Source organism: Buceros rhinoceros, unplaced genomic scaffold, assembly GCF_000710305.1.
Source record: "Buceros rhinoceros silvestris isolate BGI_N320 unplaced genomic scaffold, ASM71030v1 scaffold1877, whole genome shotgun sequence".
Taxonomy (NCBI): Eukaryota; Metazoa; Chordata; class Aves; order Bucerotiformes; family Bucerotidae; genus Buceros; species Buceros rhinoceros.
In genome coordinates, this window is record NW_010422556.1 from 14,991 (window position 1) to 34,066 (window position 19,076).

Here is a 19,076-nt window from a genome sequence, read left to right on the forward strand (position 1 = left end):
GCGTATGTTTGTTTTTCACAATTATCACTCTGAAACATGCAGTCATCCTACTTTTAAGCAGTAATACTTTGTTCCCTGAGGAACAGCTATAAATACACACTAGCAATACAAGTCTGGGATCCAGAGTTCACTTCAGGAGACAGTCACTCAGGAAAGAAAGGCTGTTCACACACTGCCATCCCTAATCTAGCTTTCAATGGACACATATGCAATTTTACACCATTCTCTGAGGCTGAGAACTGCGAATCTTTCATGTTAAATGGATGTTCGAATGGTCTATCTTGTTTCTTTTCCTGCAATTTCTTTGATTTTTGATGACTTTGATTTTTGCCATCTGTATTGCCTGACCTGGAGGATAAACCAGAGCCACGTGGTCACCAACATTCAGTCGTCCTTTCTCCAACAGTGCCACTGCCACTCTCTCTGCTCTCTTGTGCAGCTGGATGCACGATGCAGCACTCGCTACAGTGCCCTGCACAGAAATGAAGCCACATCAGAAAACATTATTCAAACTGTTCTCCAGAAAGTACACGCTGCAGATGCAATATTTCACTGTTCTTATTTTAACAATACAGCAAATGCTTGTGAAGACTCTGTCTCGGTGTTTCAGAATCCGTGCTGCTGGTACCCTGAACTTTCAGAACACTACAGCATTTTATACAGATTATTTTGAACATCAGACAGTGAAGCAGCGTGGTACCATAAAAAGAATGTTTTACTAATATTTGAAATTTCACAGTCCAAGGGAGAAAATACAGTTGTTTTAGCAGCAAATGAAGCAGTGCATCAGCTTTACCCTACTACACACAGCCTAACCTCTAGATGCTTTTGCAATCAGCGGTTTTAAAAGTGCAGGGGGAACTCTGCTGATTTCTTTGGTACAGATACTCTTCTGAAGGGTCAGAGAGGCAACCTGAGCTGTGGTAAATTGTATTTCCCGCAACTATGCATCTGGAAAATCTTCACATGAAAGCAGCTGTATCTTTAGACTGCTGAAGCAATCCCACAGTCATGGGGTTTCTAAAAAGCTTAACCCAGCTTTTGATGTGAAGACAGAAAACATCCTTTTGCTGTACAGCCTAGGAAGCGATGCCCAACCTGTGAAGTTGGGATGTATCTGTTTTTCCAAGACTACAATCTCATTCAAGAACTGGTGGGACAACCACCTCAGAAGGAAACAAGCAGTTGGAGACTGAATCAAGCCTCCCACTATGCAGATAAGGATTATCATAACAAACATCTCCTATACAAGTATTCAGTTTCAAGTCCAAGATGAGCTGCCACATGTAACCCTCAGCCTAAGTGCACAGCTCTGATCCAAGGCCTAGTCTGATGCAGGACAGCACTGGCACTCTGCTCAGTTTTACTAAGGAAACTGTTGTTAAAGCCTGGGAGCTGAAGTAATGTATTCCAGCAAGAAATGCAATTGGCGCCATGTTTTAAGCTAGGCATAATACATACGGAAATTCCAGATGTGGAATAAAGTTCCAGATGTGGAAAAATTGTTCTGCTTACTAACTAGCAATTTTTGTCTGCTGCATCAAAATATGCTGGAGCATTCTCTGAAAAGACTGGAATTTTAGAATCCAAACAAATCTTTTGCTGGTCTCAATCTCCAAGTACTATCTAAAGTGCATCTCACCTTGGAATTCAACAGAAGAAAGAGGGGATGATCTGGAGTTGTCTGAGCTCGCCACTGAAGAACGTCTGCTAAATACAGGAACTGAAACAGAAAGGAGACACTCAGATATACTCCAAATGCACCATGTTTCAGCAGAATACTGTAACTGGTCTTCTCTCACTTTGAATAAGCCAATTCAAGTATTTAATAATGCTAGAACATCAGTGTTACCTTTCTTGCCTGGTCGTTATCCTCCAACTGGGTAATATCTCTCCCTGAGGCTTGTGCAATTCTCTTTCCAGCAACAAGGTTTCCTACTATCATTGAAGCAGGACCAACCTCTGCATTTTGAAAAACAGCGCAAAATGAGGAAAGGAACAAGTAATAATCTGTAATTCATCCTGTTGATTATTATAAAAGCCTTATATAACACAGATCTGAAAAGATGAAAAGCTACACCAAGGATCATATTGCATACAAAAAGAGAGGATAGTATGGTACAGTAAAAATCAGTCTGTTCTCAGTAAGACACAGGAAAAATCAGTCTATTACTGACTCAGCAAATTGAGCTCTGTGTGTACTTCAGTTTTATTATATGAGCATATCTGAGGACCGGTCTTTGCAAGGTGGCCAGTACAGAAACAACTTATAAAGCAGCTAGAGAAGCATGAAAGTGGTACGTGCTGTACGTCCTTGCATCTACCTAGGACTGGAGGCAGACCATCCTGCCTTCACTGAGCTCTGGGCTGCTCTCACACCAGTCTGCCAAGTTAGGCAGCTGACAGCCATCTGAAGTGCACAGCCCTGAGTGTCACGTGGATCATACTCCACATGTACCCTCAGGGACAGGCAGGCAGAACTAAGGACCGTGCTTTGGTTTACTCACCTGGTTGTTTCTGTCGAGGCTTAGGCAGGTTAGTAACACAAGTATGTGGACACATCAAGACATTGCAAGGGTGCAGAGCACCCTCTAAAAAGCGCTGCTTGGTTTCTGAGATGTGAATTCCTCCGAGTGGAGCCTTTGGCAAAGTGTTGGCTGGCACCAAGGCAAGACAGTAGACGCCTACTTGGTGAATGCTATCAATTGCCTTGGTAGAAAAGGAAAAAATGCATTCCACATTATCAACTGGGATGTAGCTAGAGCAAGAATTTGAATTCAAGTCATTTAATAACATTAAACTTTTTACTTGCACCACAATTTGCAAATAAAGGGTCCAATTCTGCACTCACTGAACTCATAAAGTTGTGCCATGACTTCAATGGGAGCAGGAGCAGACCCAGGGCTTTGCTTGTGCACTCTATCAAGGGGATGCCACCTGCACATCAGGGATTAGGAAAGGCTCTTAAAAGTGGGCAAAAAAGTGCAGAGATTTTAAAAAGCTAAAATTATACCACAGCAAATTTAGCACGTATGGCACGACCACAAAAGCGCAGTAGAACATAAAACCACAAAAATAGGGTGGGAAGCATCTTGCTGCCTAAAACTTAAGTGTCTATTTTAGCTATGACACTTCTAAAAAGAGAAATAAAATATTTTCTCCCATGAAAAACAGCCTTTCTATTACCAGATATCCCCTCCAAAAGGATTACAAAGCTGAAATTAGACAGAAACCATTATGACACAACTGCCTTACTCATAACAGAAACCTTTCCTTAAGTTGTTCTCTCTAGCCTTCCATTCACCAGAGTCTTCTTCCATGATTGCTTTCTCACTTTTTACTTCCCTAGAACTGATCGATTAATTCTGAAATCCTCAAATGCAAATCTACCAGAATTCCCCTCCCTGCTGGTCCCCCTCCAGAAACAGAGCAGTAATCAAGGGACACGTTTTTAATGGTTACTGTTGGAAATCTAGAATAAGGATGTCAGCAACATAAAAATATTCTGGGGTCTGATTTGATACATGGCACTAAGTATAACCTTTAACATTTTCAGACTTCACTCTCCCAGTCGGTTATGAAATCAGCAGAGATATTTAGAATCGAAACAAACAAAAGTTACCATCCTTAGGGCTTTATGAATCCTAGCAGGATGAAAGTAAAACACATTCTGAAAGGAAGTCTTACTTTTTACAAAGTTCTGATAACTATCACCCCTGAAATACGTTCCGAAGTCAGCTTATTACAGCTCTCTGTGGTTACACTGATAGGCTTTTCTTACGGAAAAAAAGATGCTCTAATAGTCTCATTTCACATATCAGCCTTATTCACCTGGAAAGAGAGAAAGGACAGACTGACTACCTGTAGAACCCTGCTCATCCACTGAAAACTATCCTCCTCTGACGCATCAGGGCGCTGCTCTGCCACAAGCACTATTCGATCATCATGCAAAACGGTCACAGAAAACACTGCTATCCTAAAACGCAAAGGACAGAAGAATGATAGGATGCAACATATGATGAACATAGCATGGTTTATTATAATGCGGAAGGGACTGCAACCTCTAATGGCAGTTCAACACACACAAGCATTATTCATGCCAGATCATCACAAAATCACAGACAAATTTAAAACAAATAAGTTCATTATTGTGATTTATTTCTGTTGGGGGTCAAGTGAATTTGCAGTCACCAATGCAGCACGTGTATAACACAGGCAGGTTCCACACGTGCAGGGGCTGTGCAAACCTTGCCTGTGTAACTCCACTGTGCACGCTAAACTTATTGCGCCTACATATGATGTCCCTTCTGAAAGACAACAATGCCAAATTACTGGCCAGCATGTCTATCAATGCTTGTGCTGAAAAATACTTATTCCCATGCATCTTCTAGAATAAAATATTAATAATCCCTCAAACAAGTACATGCCATTATTTTTATGATCTGTGAATTACACAAGTGATGCAAAAATGAGGAAAGCTCAACTCTTCTAGGATCATAGAATGATTTGGGTTGGAAGGGACCTTTAAAGCTCATCCAGCCCAACCCCCCTGCAGTGAGCAGTGAAATCTTCAGCTAGCACAGGTTGCTCAGAGCCCTAAGGCCCAACCTGACCTGGAATGTTTCCAGGGATGGGGCCTCTACCTCTACGGGCAACCTGGGCCAGCGTCTCACCATCCTCAGTGTAAAAAATTTCTTCCTTATATCTCATCTGAATCTCCCTTTTTGAGTTTAAACCCATCATTCCTTCTCCACAGGGCTGCTCTCAATCCCCCCAGCCTGTGCTGATATTGGACGTTGCTCTGACCCAGGTGCAGGACCTTGCACGTAGCCTTGCGGAACCTCTTGAGGGCCACATGGGCCCACTTCTTAAGTTTGTCCAGGTCCCCCTGAATGGCATCCTGTCCCTCAGGCATGTCAACTGCACCACTCAGCTTGGTGTGATCTGCAAGCTTGCTGAGGGTGCACTTGATCCCACTGTCTGTTTTGCTGAAGATATTAAAATAGCATTGGTCCCAGTACGGACCTCTGAGGGACACCATTCATCACTGATCTCCATTTGGACATTGAACCAAGTTTGCTCTTTAGAACATGCTGCAAAGTTCTCCCAAAGCCACTCTGCATGAAATGTTCAGGTGGACAAAAGGGAGTTGTGTTTTACATCTTGCATACAAGCTTCATCTGACTTAAAAGAAGCTTTGAAAGAATTAAACTGATGCTTTAAGGTCTACGTTTATAGTGTGTGAAAGTAATTGTAGTAATTTATTATGCATAAAGCAGGGTGCCAATATTTGACTTCCAAGTTTAGCAGGGATGGCCAAGTTCTGATCTGGCATATCACCTAGTGCCACCATAGTGCCACTTTTTCTACAAAATACACACGTAAAAGTTCACATGCAGAGCTCCTGTGTACACTGTGTTACTTGTTGATCATTTGTGAGTGAAAAAAGGAGCAATGAAGTGCAGTCGGCAGTGAAGTTTTTAAATATACTCACCTTCCCCGATAGACAAACTTCATGGGTTCAACTGCCAGTGCAGTGGCTACCACATCATCTGCATTGTGCCTGCGGCCACTAACTGTCATTAGGCCATCCAACTTTCCTACCACAAACACCAAATAGTCCTGAAAAGAAAACAGGATCAGAAATTGAGGGAAAAAACCTCCAGACTCCCAGTGATACATGCGTAACTAAAGGCAACAGCATTCTGTCCTGACACAGAATTCTGCTGAATTTGGGAGCATCACCGAACAGCTGGGAGTCAGGAAAAAGCAGTGTCCCAGATGGCTCACTCACACTTACAGGACCCACAAAGCCAAGCAATCCTGTTCTTGTAAAGGGTTGGTCCGAAACAGGCACGCCAGCTGCTGTCACTGGAATGGCCTGGAAGAACACAGAAATATTTAGACACTCACAGTACTGATAAGAAAAGTGAAGTGAAATGTCTTCTGCCTCGGTTTTACTGCAGCTCTGTGCTCAGGTGAATAATGAGATGACCACCACTGTTGCTATCATCTCAAGTATGAACAGCAGTTTTTTGAATACTGAAGAACACACTGTTCTTAACTCCTTAACTCCTCATCGCTGCCTTTCTTAGATTTTTCTCAGCTACTCACCCGTTATAATAAGAGTTCACATTGCTTTTCAAATCAGGCTTTATAGTAGCAATTAATCGGAAAGTCCTTCTGCTGCTACCATTAACATCCCCAATGAGACACGTACACAGGCACATCGTTTCAGTTGCAACAAACTCCACACTACCAGAACTTTTAAGAAAGTTAAGTTTGCTGCAATTATGGGACTGCCTACAATGGAGAACCAGAGCAAAAGCAGTATGCTCATCAGCAAGTTCCTCTCCACCACTCAGGTGGTTTCCTTGCCTTCGCATATACCTAGGAACATAATTCCATATATCCGGCAGCAAACTGCTTAGTGTTCTAAGCAGAGCAACACTGGCGTTCATGCTGAATAGCACATCCCGTTTGCAATAAACAAAGGAAGCTTTTCTAAATAACGTACTGTATCTTAACAAAGGCATTTTGTCTGTATGAAGCAGCTTGCAAATGTTGGACAAGCTTCCTAAACTCTATGTCCCAAACACCAGTAACGTCTTCAGGTCACTTTACACAGGACTGCTGTGTTAATACAGATCTAAGGTGAGCTTAAATGCTAACACAGGCACAACACTGGGCTGCAGAATATAGAGGCAGCTGATTGACTGCTAGTGAGACTTTGTATTTCTGGTTATAAGATATAGAATTTTGAGTTCTGATAGAGAATGAAGCAAAGCGTTATCCGTCCAGGGCTTTTTCTAATAAAATATAAAAAGAAGTTTAAGGAACAAGTAAGTTTATTTCCGAGGAGAAATACTAGAAATGTAACAATGAAACCTTACATTATAACAAGGAGAGATACAAACCTCAAACACATTCTTGGTGATTCCAAGGAGGCCGAAATACGCCATCCCAGTGGCACTTGAATTCACACATATTTCTCCAACCTCATCGGCTTTGCACAGGTAAGGAGTCCCATCCACCCTTACAACACACACATTTGCTAAAGGGAGGAAGGGCACAGAATCACAGCACTGGTATGCTTCCACAGCTGACAAAGAAGTTGCTTTGCCACGGACAGGCAGATAAAGACTTTAATTACCTATCGGCTACAACAAAACGACAGCATGCACGAGAGCTCTGCCTGTCTTTTGAAAGCACGTGTAATGTGTTCTCTAAGATCAAAGGTGCAAGCTTGCAAATGCGTTTTTTTTTCCTTACAGTGCCTCACAGCCTACACCCGAGCTGCAACTGAAGCCAAAACCAGAGCAATTGCTTTTCAACATGAAGGCAGATGCTTTGATTGAGAATAAAGATGAATAATAATAATATATTGATTGCAGACACATAATTCCTTTTAGTTATTGCACATTTCGGTATTCATAGTACCATCCTTAAATTAGGTGAGAAATACAATAGAAATGGAAAGAAAATTAGGTTGTTTTATTTTCTCACTGTCAGGTCAATGATTTTTCTGCATTATGTCCCACTTTCTTTTAAATCAGACTAGTCTGCCAACTATTATTTGGAGATCATAGATAACTCATCTCAGAGTTGCCCCTTACTGCCCCTTACTTCTGTGACTACACACTACCTCCTCCCTATCCTCAGTCTGATGATCTCCTTCTTTAAAAGGACTGCATTTCCCAAAGGTTGTACCACTATTATCCTTACCCATTTTCTTCCGAAATCTCGGAATTCTTCCTGCATTGAAATTTTCTTACTTTTAATCAAGGTTATACACATTTGTAAACCAAGTATTACATTGAGCTTTGCTCTGGCCACTGGTTATATTTAACTTATGAAGTCACTGTTTTCTCAGAGGTTTCTCTAGCTTTCCCTTGCTTAAGCAGTCTGCATTTTTTTTCCTTTCCCTTTTCGACTAGGAAAGTACAAGATATGGAGGGAGAAGGCACGATGGAGCAAACGTAGGTCTGAACAGGAGAGACAATACTTCACCCTACCAATAGACCAACCTCTAAATTATCTTGGCTTCATAACCATTATCTATCAGAACAACTAGCATTTGTTAACAAAATGTTTGGAACCATGTAATGGTAACTTTTGGTGATCAAGTAAGGAGATGCTACTCAAATTCTAATAAATTCCATCCAAGTCCAAGCAGAACAACAGTTTCAGTTGTTGGAAATTATATATATGAACGGGAAGGTTGGAATTAAATTATATAGTAAGAACTATCAATTAGATGTGCAAAAAATCCAGCAATTTGCAATTTAGGAGGAGAAACTGGAAAGTAAATTGAAACACAGTAGTTTATTACCACCGGAAATAACTGGAGTTAATCTCAGCACTATGTAATGCTTAACCAATGATGCAGACAGAAGTGTTCACAAGTGGAGAAAACACAACAATTTGTAGGCGTACGCACCTGCTACAGTCCTCAACTCATTCACAAACATGGAAAACCCAACAGAGTAGCCTGCACTGCACAAATGACACTTCATCCACAAGGCCCAAGGACAATCCTAACCCCCTCGTCGAGTGAAAAATAATACTTACCAGTAACCAATCTTTGATACAGGTAGTCTACACGTACATTCTAACAGGCATAGTTCTGCCCTGCCATGTGATACTGCAAGGTTTTCCTTTTGCAGTATCTGTAGAGCCTGTACTCTTGCTTCTCCTTTTCCTGCTTCATGTGTGACATACAAGAGAGTGCATCTACCACCATTTCAGTCTCTCTCAACAGCATTGCATCTGAAAAAGAATTAGAGAGAAGGGAAAAGCAGACGGGACGAGAATGTACATGTGGACCACCCATCATGAAGAACACTGATTCCTGGAAAGAAAGCTGGCTTTCTTCAAATGAGTCCACATGTACATTCTTATCGATGGTGACTCTCAGCAGTTAGCCCTGCTATGAGATTTCTGGCGGAGGATGCAAATCCTACTGTGCAAGCAACTGCACTGATGCCTACCAAAGGCTGGATTCAGCTTTGGATGTTTCAAGACCAGCTCAGCATGAATGCAAGAAGGATGTCAGGGGCCTGCACAGCAGAAGGCTACTACCAAAGGTGTCTGATGAGTATTAGGAAGTGTTCTCTTGTTCCACTTCCACGGTTCCATAGTGGATCCATATGCAACTAATCTCCACTTGGATTGTTACTGTGTGCCAACAGTGGAACTCCAGCATCTTCTGGTAGCAATCACGTCTTCCTAAAAGGCCTGGGTCCATGAGGATAAAAACATGACGGCCCTCCTTGTGCTAGTCTTTAATTATAACTCCTGTTCTAGAAGCATGAAGCCTTAGGAAAAATACTAAAAGGCCGGGATAAAACGTTGCTACTGCCATTGTGGAAGGTATTTGCAGATTTTCCGCAGAAACCTAATCTTTGAAGGAAACAGCATATGGGGATGTCCAGTGCAAGGACCTAGATCTTTCCCTCCTCTTCTGGGAAGGACAACAGACATAAAGCAAGCCAACTTCCTAGATAAGGATGAACAAGAATCACCAGGCATCCAAAGGACAACATTTAAATTGGAAGAAAATGTCTCATCACAAGCATACACATTGCTACAGATCTCCAAGAGCAGAAGTTCTGCTGGCAGGCTGTTGTGCCATCACATGATAGACTGAAGCCAAACGGAGCATACAGAACTGATTACTACAGTAAGTTCTAAGGACTGGGTGGGAATGCGGTACTGCCATTTCACATTCACAAACTAAGGAAAAAGACTGAAAGCTTCAGAGTTGTTCTGTACAGCTCCTTTTGCAAATCAGGCACTGAGGTAAAGGTACCAGATTCTTCTGCAGTGAAGATGCATTACGATAACTACAAGAACCTGGGCAAATATTTATATCCATAGACTTGGGAGAAAGTAAGTGTCCTGCTATTTGACAAATTGGAACCATTCTCTCTGAACTTCTGAGAAAGGTACTGAGTACAGTCACAGTCCAGAACCTGGAACTGTATATGCATAAGTTGATCTTGCAGAAGCCTAAGATCTGGCACCAACCCAAAGTTTTCTGCTTGAGCATAAGGAAGCAGCTGCTGCAGCTATAAACCAGTCTTTGTATGATTAGGAACTATGGGGATACAGATTTCCTGGATTAGAGAGGGTTACTCTCCTGTCGAAGAAAGGATCTGAGAAGGCTCCCTGTAAAAGCATGAAAAGCTTAGTCAGGAACTAGCAAGGAGGCAAACTTAATTGCATACCCTGGGCATCCATATTCAGATCCAAGCATATGCTATAATATGCTTTCAACATGACAGATGACACAACAGTCGCATCCAGTCAGTGTGGAAGTTGGACACACAAAACACGTAGAAGAGAGGTTTGGAACTCTCCCTGCCATCTTTTCCAGTCCAGTTTGAAAAAATTACCTGAAGATTGTTATAAGCCAAATATTGCTTCTTGGCAACATCGGTCCCAGCCAAAACCCATGCAAAATAGTTCAATGTGATCAACAGGTGAAGCAAAACATTATCCCTCTAGAAGCTGCAGAGAAGATTCCAGGGGAACGCATACTAGGTTCTCTTGTAAGAATTTCCATGCCATCTTTGATGGGGAGATTTCCTTGGGGATGCCTGCACTTCCCTGGTGGATCTTGTGATTTACATTCATGGTAGATAATGAAAGTGAATAGCCAAGGCAACTGAAGAGAATACGGCATCAAAAGTGGCCGGTGGGCTGAACTGCAGTGACATGAGACATAATCCTGGTGCTGAGGGGTCTGTTGAATAACATCCCCATAAGCAGGTAGGCTCAGTGTTTCAGAACGAATAGCAAGATCTGAGCAAAAGGAGAGCAAAAGTGGACACTTTATCCAAGACCTTTTTAACCAGCTGGTCCCAGAATAAAGTACGCCAGGGATCTTCAAGAATAATGAGATTAAAACCATTTGGCTTGACTGAACAAGCCTTGGCGTGACTATCGGTTCTTGGCTAGGAGTCTGCTTTAACAGCATGCCTGATGAAATGAATTCAGCTTCTATGTCGTACGCTGTTTGAAAGATTAGGGCACACAGTCACTTCTAAGACCTTAAATGTATTCAATGGGGATCAGAAGATGGAACAAAAAACTTTCAGGGATGGCATCTGGCTCAAATTAGACAGCAATCTAAGGAGAGGAAAAAAAATACAAACCAAAACAAGATAAAGAGCAAGAATCATAAGGCAGCAGAGTAATTCAAGAGGGCAACTGACAGGAAAGGAAATGGTGGTATGTTCTCTCCTGTAGGCCAAACACCAAGGGAGAATGGACAGTGCACATCCTCCATGAATACTACAGAGGAAAAAGCATCAATCTTACAAGGTAAAGCATGAACACGTTCCCTGTTAGAATGTACATGTAGACTCATTTGAAAGTAAGTAATTAATTCCTTAAGCCATTAATTTATTTTCAATTGGCACACATCTATAAATAACTGCTAGTCTTTTTACCTTCTTCCTACTCTGGAAGCTTTTAACAATATTTTTTTTTTTAAGAAACAGTCACAGTGAACAAAATCATTGGATTATTCTCTAGAAAGATCTCTGTCATCTATGTTCTGACTGAAGGAACGTACAGAGAAATTTCTGCTAAAAATATACCTTCAAACCTGGAATTTTTATCATTTAGTCAAAATTGAAGCTGATCTGCCCCAGATACGGATAGCCCAATGCTGATCAGAGTTTTAAAAGAGTTCATTCATTAAGTTGCCCAACTTCTGCTTAACCTAAAAGCAGTTTTGCCACTTACTACTGTATTTTAAAATAATAGCAACAGACATCAATTCCAAGTTGTATCACTTCAAGCTCCTAAATGGATACACACTTATCTGTTCTCTCCTCACGCAATCAAGAAGTTGTTCCACATTCCTTACTAATGTAGCAAGTCATGGTAGTGGTGTCAACTGCCTGTCAGTGGCACCCTAAACCAGAATGGTCCATTAGATTTGCCAGACAACACTCTAAGGCATTTGACAAAGAAGGAGTTTTATCAAAGATCCCTCTCGCCACCCAATTAAGCATTTCACAAGGTCAGGGACGTGCTTTTCATTAGCAACTTACATAGGAGAGGAAGGTGGAACTACCTACCCACAAACATACAGGTAATTCTGCCAACATCATAAGGTAGACTTGAACCTGCCACTGAGCAAATGCACTGTGGAAGATTAACCAAATGGACTTACAGCTGTACTAGCTGAATATGAAGAGTAGCTTAAGCTGCAACACAACTCTAGGCTGCTTTGTGTTGTAGTGTAGTCGAGCACCCTCTGCCAGAGAGCAAGTCTACAGCAAAGCCAGGACGATGTGCATGTGATAAATCAATCTAAAGAAAGATTACCATCAATCCTTCATCAAACACTGCTTTTTTGAACTCAAAAACTGGACCAACAAATTCAGCCTCAGCTGGATGCCCAAAGCATCTGTGGCATGTTCCTTCTGTGTTCCCATGACTAACCCAAAATACAAGCAGAAGATGGGGAGCACAGATAAGTTTCAGAGGGGTTTCAAGGGGACATCAACAGTGTGAACAGCCAAACCAGACAGCAGTAACAGTCCATGCCATCAGTTTTAGTTGAATTGGAAAAATAACCACTCTGTTGAGACACAGAAGCCAGCTGCAGCTAACTGTCTTCTGGGTCCTTGCAGACAATTTTAACCACCTGAATTTGAACATTCAGATGAAGCAATTCAGAAGCCATTAAGTCAGATTATGTCACCACACTCTTTTTTTTATCCTGCACTCATGTTTTCACATTCAGGCCTATGCAGCATATGCACGGTCATTATTCTCCATGGCTGCATTCACACTGGCCTGCCTTTACAACCTTGTTTCCTAGAGCATTAAGCTGAATTCATTTTGCTGTAAATTACCTGGCCCACCTATTTTGACTGAGATTCACAATGCTATGGTATGCTCAAGGATCAAAAGCAGGAAAGAGATGGTGATATAATGGTAACTGCCAGAGAACACAAGGACTTTTCACAGACACTTGCAGACACCACCTGTCTGAAGGTGCCTGAACTCTTACAAGATCTGCAGAACACATATGGTTCTGTCGACATATCTAGGAATGTATTACAACCCTCCTGCTGGCCACAAAGCACTTGCTCCCAGAAGAACATTTTGAATACCTTGCCAATCTTCCTAGAAGTTCTGAATAGAGATGTTCAGTTTTCCTAGCTGTATGTCATTCAGCACTAACACTAACAAGTGGACAATAAAACAACTCTGTGAACCAGCCAATAGCACCTGCACGTACGAAAACCTACGGTCACTCAAATTTAGTGTGGCTTAATCTCAACTGAAAACACTGAATAATCTAGTTTCAGAACGAATAGCAAGATCTGAGCAAAAGGAGAGCAAAAGTGGACACTTTATCCAAGACCTTAATCGTTACTTAATCGTCATGTGCTTAGGTAATGTGTCAAAATGTAAGTCATAGTAGCTCAAAGGTATTTATCTTTTGACATTTTTATTTATTCCATCAGCACAAGTATAAGAGTAAAGATAGCTTATGTGGAGTATGCTTAAACCTACACAAACTGCTTTCCTACCTCCAGGCATAATCTGACCAACATCCTGTACGGTTAACACTGACAACTTCTCTTCTGTATCCACTCTTATCACACCAAAACTCAGGCAATTCATAGATAACACGGCTTTTCCTGGAGGAGGCCCACCCAGTTCTGGAGGTCTGGAAAACAGAAAGTCAAATCAGATGTGAACCAACACACCAACAGCAACATGGTCATCAAAACCATTGTGCAAGTGTCTCAGGCCCTTCAAAGTTAAGAGAAATAATGGTTTCTCACTGTAAACAAACAGGAGTTCAAGACTGGTAATATATTTTAACTAGATGAAAAAGAGCTAGAACAAAACTCCTCTGCTAAAAGGGAAGATTAGTTCTACTAGGGGCAAAAAAGTGTCAAGAAGAAGCATTCAAAAGCTAAATTTTCTAAATGCCAGGAAAAATGAGGAAGTGTTTGGAGGGCTTGACACTTCTTACTCTGAGCGGAATTGATTGAGGACCAGTAACTCTGTTCTGTGATTTCCTTCAGGATGGAACAGAGCAAAAAATTCCAGGTGCTGTTGTAAAGAAGTTCTTCAAGTGCATTTTTTTTTAAACTGGGCAATATCAGTTCTCCCACTAGAGAAAGTACTCTCTAAAATCTCAAACTTTTTTGTTCCAAGTTTTCTTGAAATTGTTTTCTCAAAAAAAAAAAAGCACATTTTGATCAAAACCACTGTAAAAAAATTCCAGCATATTCTATGTGTATGTCTAGTAATAATCAAAGTCTTTCCTTTTTTTCAGAGCATCCCTTGCTATCCTCAGAAATCCTACAGCATTTTTCAGACCAGTGACAAACAGTTTTGTTCTTTCTTTAGCCCCCTGTTCACATGACATTCTATATAAGCAATTACTTGAAGAGTCAATCTTATTTCTCACAATTAAGTAACAGTCTTGATTTTTGGAGCATTTCATAAGTGTCCTCCAGCACCATCAGTGAGGCTGAGACCTCCTTTTCCCAAGCAGTAAAACACAACCACCTTACAGCTGACTACTTTGGGAAAATTAATATTACATCTTTTAGAGAAAAAAATGAAAAAATCACCTATCCTTCACTGAAGGAGATACCTGCAAGCCTCAGATTTCCTCTGTCCTTGAGTACCTTTATGTGGGTAATGGTCTTTTCTGACTACCATGTTAACACCATGGTAACACATAGGTTTCAATAGTCAAAAAATGCTTCAGTTCACTTCTCAAAAAAGAGAATTACCTGCGAATAGCAACAGTTAATGCCTCTGAAGAACTAGCACAGGGACAGATTACTTCTGGTCTCAAGCCTCTGGATTGGAATACATTCAGGAATGCATCACAGGAAGATATTGACCCTAAAAAGAACAATCACACAATTGGAAACATTTTGTCAAGCACAGGAAAGCTTGAGCTGCAGGGTTTCAAGGACTAGACTTACTCTTAGCTCTGCTACACAAACATGTTTGCATTGGAGCACAGAAAAAATACACTTTCAAACTGCCTAAAAGACATTCTAGGCTATGATTAGATGTTAGATGTAGTGGTTAGATGTTAACCACTCTCAGTGGTTAACAACTAATTCACTGAAGGAAATTCAGAACTGCATACTCTTTCTCTGACAGCGCTCTGTAACAACACATTGGAAAGTCCTTCAGTGATGACAATATTATGTCACTAAGGGTAAATGTATCTGTCAGTCTCCTATATAGCTCCTGTATAAGTGTTTCTTACAGAGGTCACAGAACCAAAGCATTTAGAAATTGATATCAAATGCTTCTGATGTATCTTCACTTCAGAACTCTCTTTGGCCTTTAGCACTCAGCTCCAAATGCAAGGGGATACCTCAACACCTGCAGCTTTGTATTTTACAGCTGTAGAATTGCAGCACGTAATGCAAACCAGCAAACTTCACTGACCATACTACATCCTAGGTATAATTTCACGTCAATTCATCTAAGAGTATAGCACTGATGAAAAGATTAAGTTTAAAAAAAAAAAGAATTTACATAGCTAAATATAGCTCAGAAGTACAAACAGTAACGAAACAGCAGTGGCATCACCTGCATACAAAAGACAGAAAAAGGCAAGAACCTACCACATACTCCAGTTAATAGCTGTCACGGTTTTGAGTTAAGGCTGTGACTGCTCCCATTTTTATGTCCTTGCACAAGACGGATACAAGCCCCAGGGGCATGTACAGAATCGAGATGCACTACAGCTCAGATTTTATGTCTACATGCAATACATGAACAACTACTTTGAAACTGGCGTTATGATTTACTTGAAATTTTAAAAGCTCCCTTCAAACCACATTGTCCACTGTTCTTTATATAAAGAATAGATCCTTCAGAACACTTGCTATGGAAGTGTCACTTCAGTGTCCTTGGCAAAGAAATCCTGCTGCTGAAGATGACCTATAGCTGGTGCTGCTCAGCTCCTACAGCGCAGACTCAGAGTCCTGCGATTTACAGCATGCTTTAGCTCACCTCAGACTAATGCTCAGAAAACGCCTCCATACTCACATGGATTAGCTCCGTCTGCCACTATTAACATTCGTAAGGAGCTCAGGCTGACATCTCTCTGATCTCTTTGAGCCAACAGTGACCAATGCATGTCACGTGATTTTACTACTGCTACACGGGCTGGAAATAAAAAAAAATTAAATATGGTGTGTGTGCAGAACAAAACATAGACATTGTGTGTTTACAGAAATCTATGAAACAAATTACAAACATGGAAAAATGCCAAATATTTAACTACTATGACATGTGTATGCTCAGTGTCTCCAAATGGACTTGACTGTAGAATTTAAATGCTTACTAGAAATTCAAATATTAAGATAAGAAATATGCTTTCTTTAAAGGTCTATCAGAAGCAGCCATCAACATCACTCATTAACTAATCTACGCGTACACATAACACTGGAGTACTGAAATTGCTAAAACTGTGGTAAAGAAAGTCAGCTGGATAAAACAGCAGTGGCCTCAGCTACAGCAGACATTTCATACAAACAAATTGATTTTATTTTTTCTTTAAATCGTACAAAAGGAGATGGGTTAAGTAAAAATACTTTAAGGTTACCTTTGTATGAGCAGACTTTCTGTATCCAGGAAAGTGGATTAACCTTCATTAATGCATAGGGAATACTGATTACGTGCATCCTGTTCATAACACTCTATGAGAAAAATATTAAAAAATAAACTTCCTAGTGGCTCAAAGAATCCACAGCATGTACCAATACTTTAAAAAAGTTACATCGTCACAGCTACAGTGTACCCCTTAATGTCAATTGTTAGTGAAAACTGTGTGTATAGTCAGTAAAAACATGAGCTATACCTGCATAGTCAGACACTGAAAAAGCAACACTTCATTCCAAAAAACATAAATGTTGAAATAGAAATTGTTTTGAGTTTATGACCTTATTCTGATAACAATATGCCACCCTGGAGGGAAGCAACCTGCTGCAGGCTTTTTCATCATTTAGATACTCACTGTTAATACTCCATGCCAAAGGCCAGCATCTCTTTTGAAATCCAAGACATTTGTTAGTGTTTCAGCTGAAAGCAAAAAAAAACCTATCAGATTTAGGAAGGGTATTTATAAGAACATTTAAGAACTCAAAATATTTGTTAAAGCAACTGTGAAAATTCCAATGTCACTAAGAAATCAAAGCTACGTTGCTGTGACTTCTTGTCTATAACAAACATTCTGCTTAAGCTAGAAGTGTCTTACACCTTTTTTTTTTTACAACTTTACTTACAGCTTTTTTTTTTTTTTTTTTTACAATTTTACCTACAACAATCATCATTACATTATGATTATAGACTAGAATGTTACAAGGTATTTCAGACCCTGTTTTCATTGTAATACCACTTTCACATGTGTGTTACATTTGTCAAAGAACTATGCAAACTGTATTTGAAAGAATTACATTTAGCGAGAAATATTACCATGGCCGTAATAAATTTTCTTCAGTGTTTCCTCTAGAAATTCGAACACTGTACATGATTCAAAAAAAGAAGCATCAAAGATTTTAAACCAAAGATTCAACCAGATTTTAGAGGGATATCTCATATTGATCAGGCGAAACTTGCTTATCACTGATGTAGGATGGCTGCATGATCAAGAAACTGATCTTCAGGGTATTTATTATGCTTTTCCATTTTTCAGACTGTACACAGCTAATTCCCGATAAAATACTCCAGTAATTCAGCCACAGAACCATTCATTCCCTGGCTGACTGAGAGCTCCAACCACTCCAGTGACCAGTGTTTCCAAAAGGCATTAGAGTGGGCAAAATAGATTTGTAGCAAAGCTGTTTTCAAGCAGATGAAAAAATCAGTATAGCTCTTATCACTGACTAACAAAGTTACGAAGATTGAAAAGTCCAAACCCTTGAATAAAATCGATAAGGATCTTGTGTTAAAAAAAAATGTAACACACTGATTATGATTTCACACATATCATACTGATTGTGAACGAGGAAGTTTGTCATTCCCTTTGCAGTCAAAGCTACTGCTGCTTATCTTCTTTTAAGACGGTAAACATGATTTGGCAACAAAAATTGTCTAACTATTCAAAACTACGAGTATCATTTTCAAGTTGTACAGATCTAACTCACCTTCTGAATAACCACATGCCTGAGTCAAGGCGTGGCAGTGTGCCAGCATGGAAGCATGAGAGATAGTAATGCCCACTGTGCTGCCCTCTTTACTTGTTTTGTACTGAAAAAAGGACGTTTACACAAGCATTAGGTTAACAAGAAAATCTAGAAAATTTACAGTAGTGAACTGAAAGGATATTTTATTATAAAAATGAAGCAAGCTTTTTAAAAAAATCAAAAAGCTAGTGTAAAAGATATGTTTATGTTCAGAGAATACACTAAAATCATATGAAATCTGACAATGATTTTTGTCTGACAAAACGATCATAGGAAATCTGACTATTCCTCTATCCCATTTAAACTAACCGTCCCAGGAATCCAAAAAGGATCATTATCCCCCATCTTCAATCTGATTCAACACAACCCCTCCAATGACAGTTTGCCTGGCAACCTTGAGGGAAATGTTCTTGTTCCACTGTTAAAAATACTGTAGTAATCTCTTTTACTGCATCAAGAGATGAAAGGAAGAAAACATGTTGTGACAAGCTACGGGAGAGTAACTCAAGTTAGGGATATTTTACTGGATCACCTCAATGTAAGCAATCTCCGCACTGGCATCCCGTACTTGCGGATGCCAGTCCTTAGCTGGTTTGGCCAGATGCTTCCCATCAATCACAAACCAAATAAGACGAGGCCAGCCTTCAAAGAGAAATAAAAGTTACTGTCGTTACAGTTCAAAGAACCAGGGTTTTTTCCCCAGAATTCAGGGATAATAGGAGGGAAGCAAAAGCTCCAGCATCACCCCGATAGGAAGAAGCAGTAATAAGTGCTGTCTTGACAATAAAGGCAGTTTTTTTATATGTAAACTAGAAGCATGCAAGTGAATTCAAAGATTGTAGCTTAATAGCAACAAAATCCTTCAACGCCCCC

The 19,076-nt window shown here is 40.3% G+C and overlaps 1 protein-coding gene across 1 annotated transcript in view; it reads right to left on the minus strand.

Annotated features, from left to right (window-relative positions):
- DIP2A (DIP2 disco-interacting protein 2 homolog A (Drosophila)) overlaps positions 1 to 19,076 on the minus strand; it is a gene marked incomplete at its 5' end in the record, with an annotated part of 67,634 nt that overhangs the window by 13,630 nt on the left and 34,928 nt on the right. Inside the window, 15 exons of the mRNA XM_010140062.1 lie at positions 349 to 472; positions 1,643 to 1,723; positions 1,853 to 1,962; positions 2,508 to 2,709; positions 3,862 to 3,976; positions 5,495 to 5,622; positions 5,801 to 5,881; positions 6,918 to 7,054; positions 13,560 to 13,699; positions 14,784 to 14,898; positions 16,066 to 16,185; positions 16,625 to 16,718; positions 17,036 to 17,100; positions 18,165 to 18,267; positions 18,736 to 18,845. Coding sequence (XP_010138364.1) covers positions 349 to 472; positions 1,643 to 1,723; positions 1,853 to 1,962; positions 2,508 to 2,709; positions 3,862 to 3,976; positions 5,495 to 5,622; positions 5,801 to 5,881; positions 6,918 to 7,054; positions 13,560 to 13,699; positions 14,784 to 14,898; positions 16,066 to 16,185; positions 16,625 to 16,718; positions 17,036 to 17,100; positions 18,165 to 18,267; positions 18,736 to 18,845 — 1,725 coding nt within the window. The remainder of the gene's footprint in view (positions 1 to 348; positions 473 to 1,642; positions 1,724 to 1,852; positions 1,963 to 2,507; positions 2,710 to 3,861; positions 3,977 to 5,494; positions 5,623 to 5,800; positions 5,882 to 6,917; positions 7,055 to 13,559; positions 13,700 to 14,783; positions 14,899 to 16,065; positions 16,186 to 16,624; positions 16,719 to 17,035; positions 17,101 to 18,164; positions 18,268 to 18,735; positions 18,846 to 19,076) is intronic.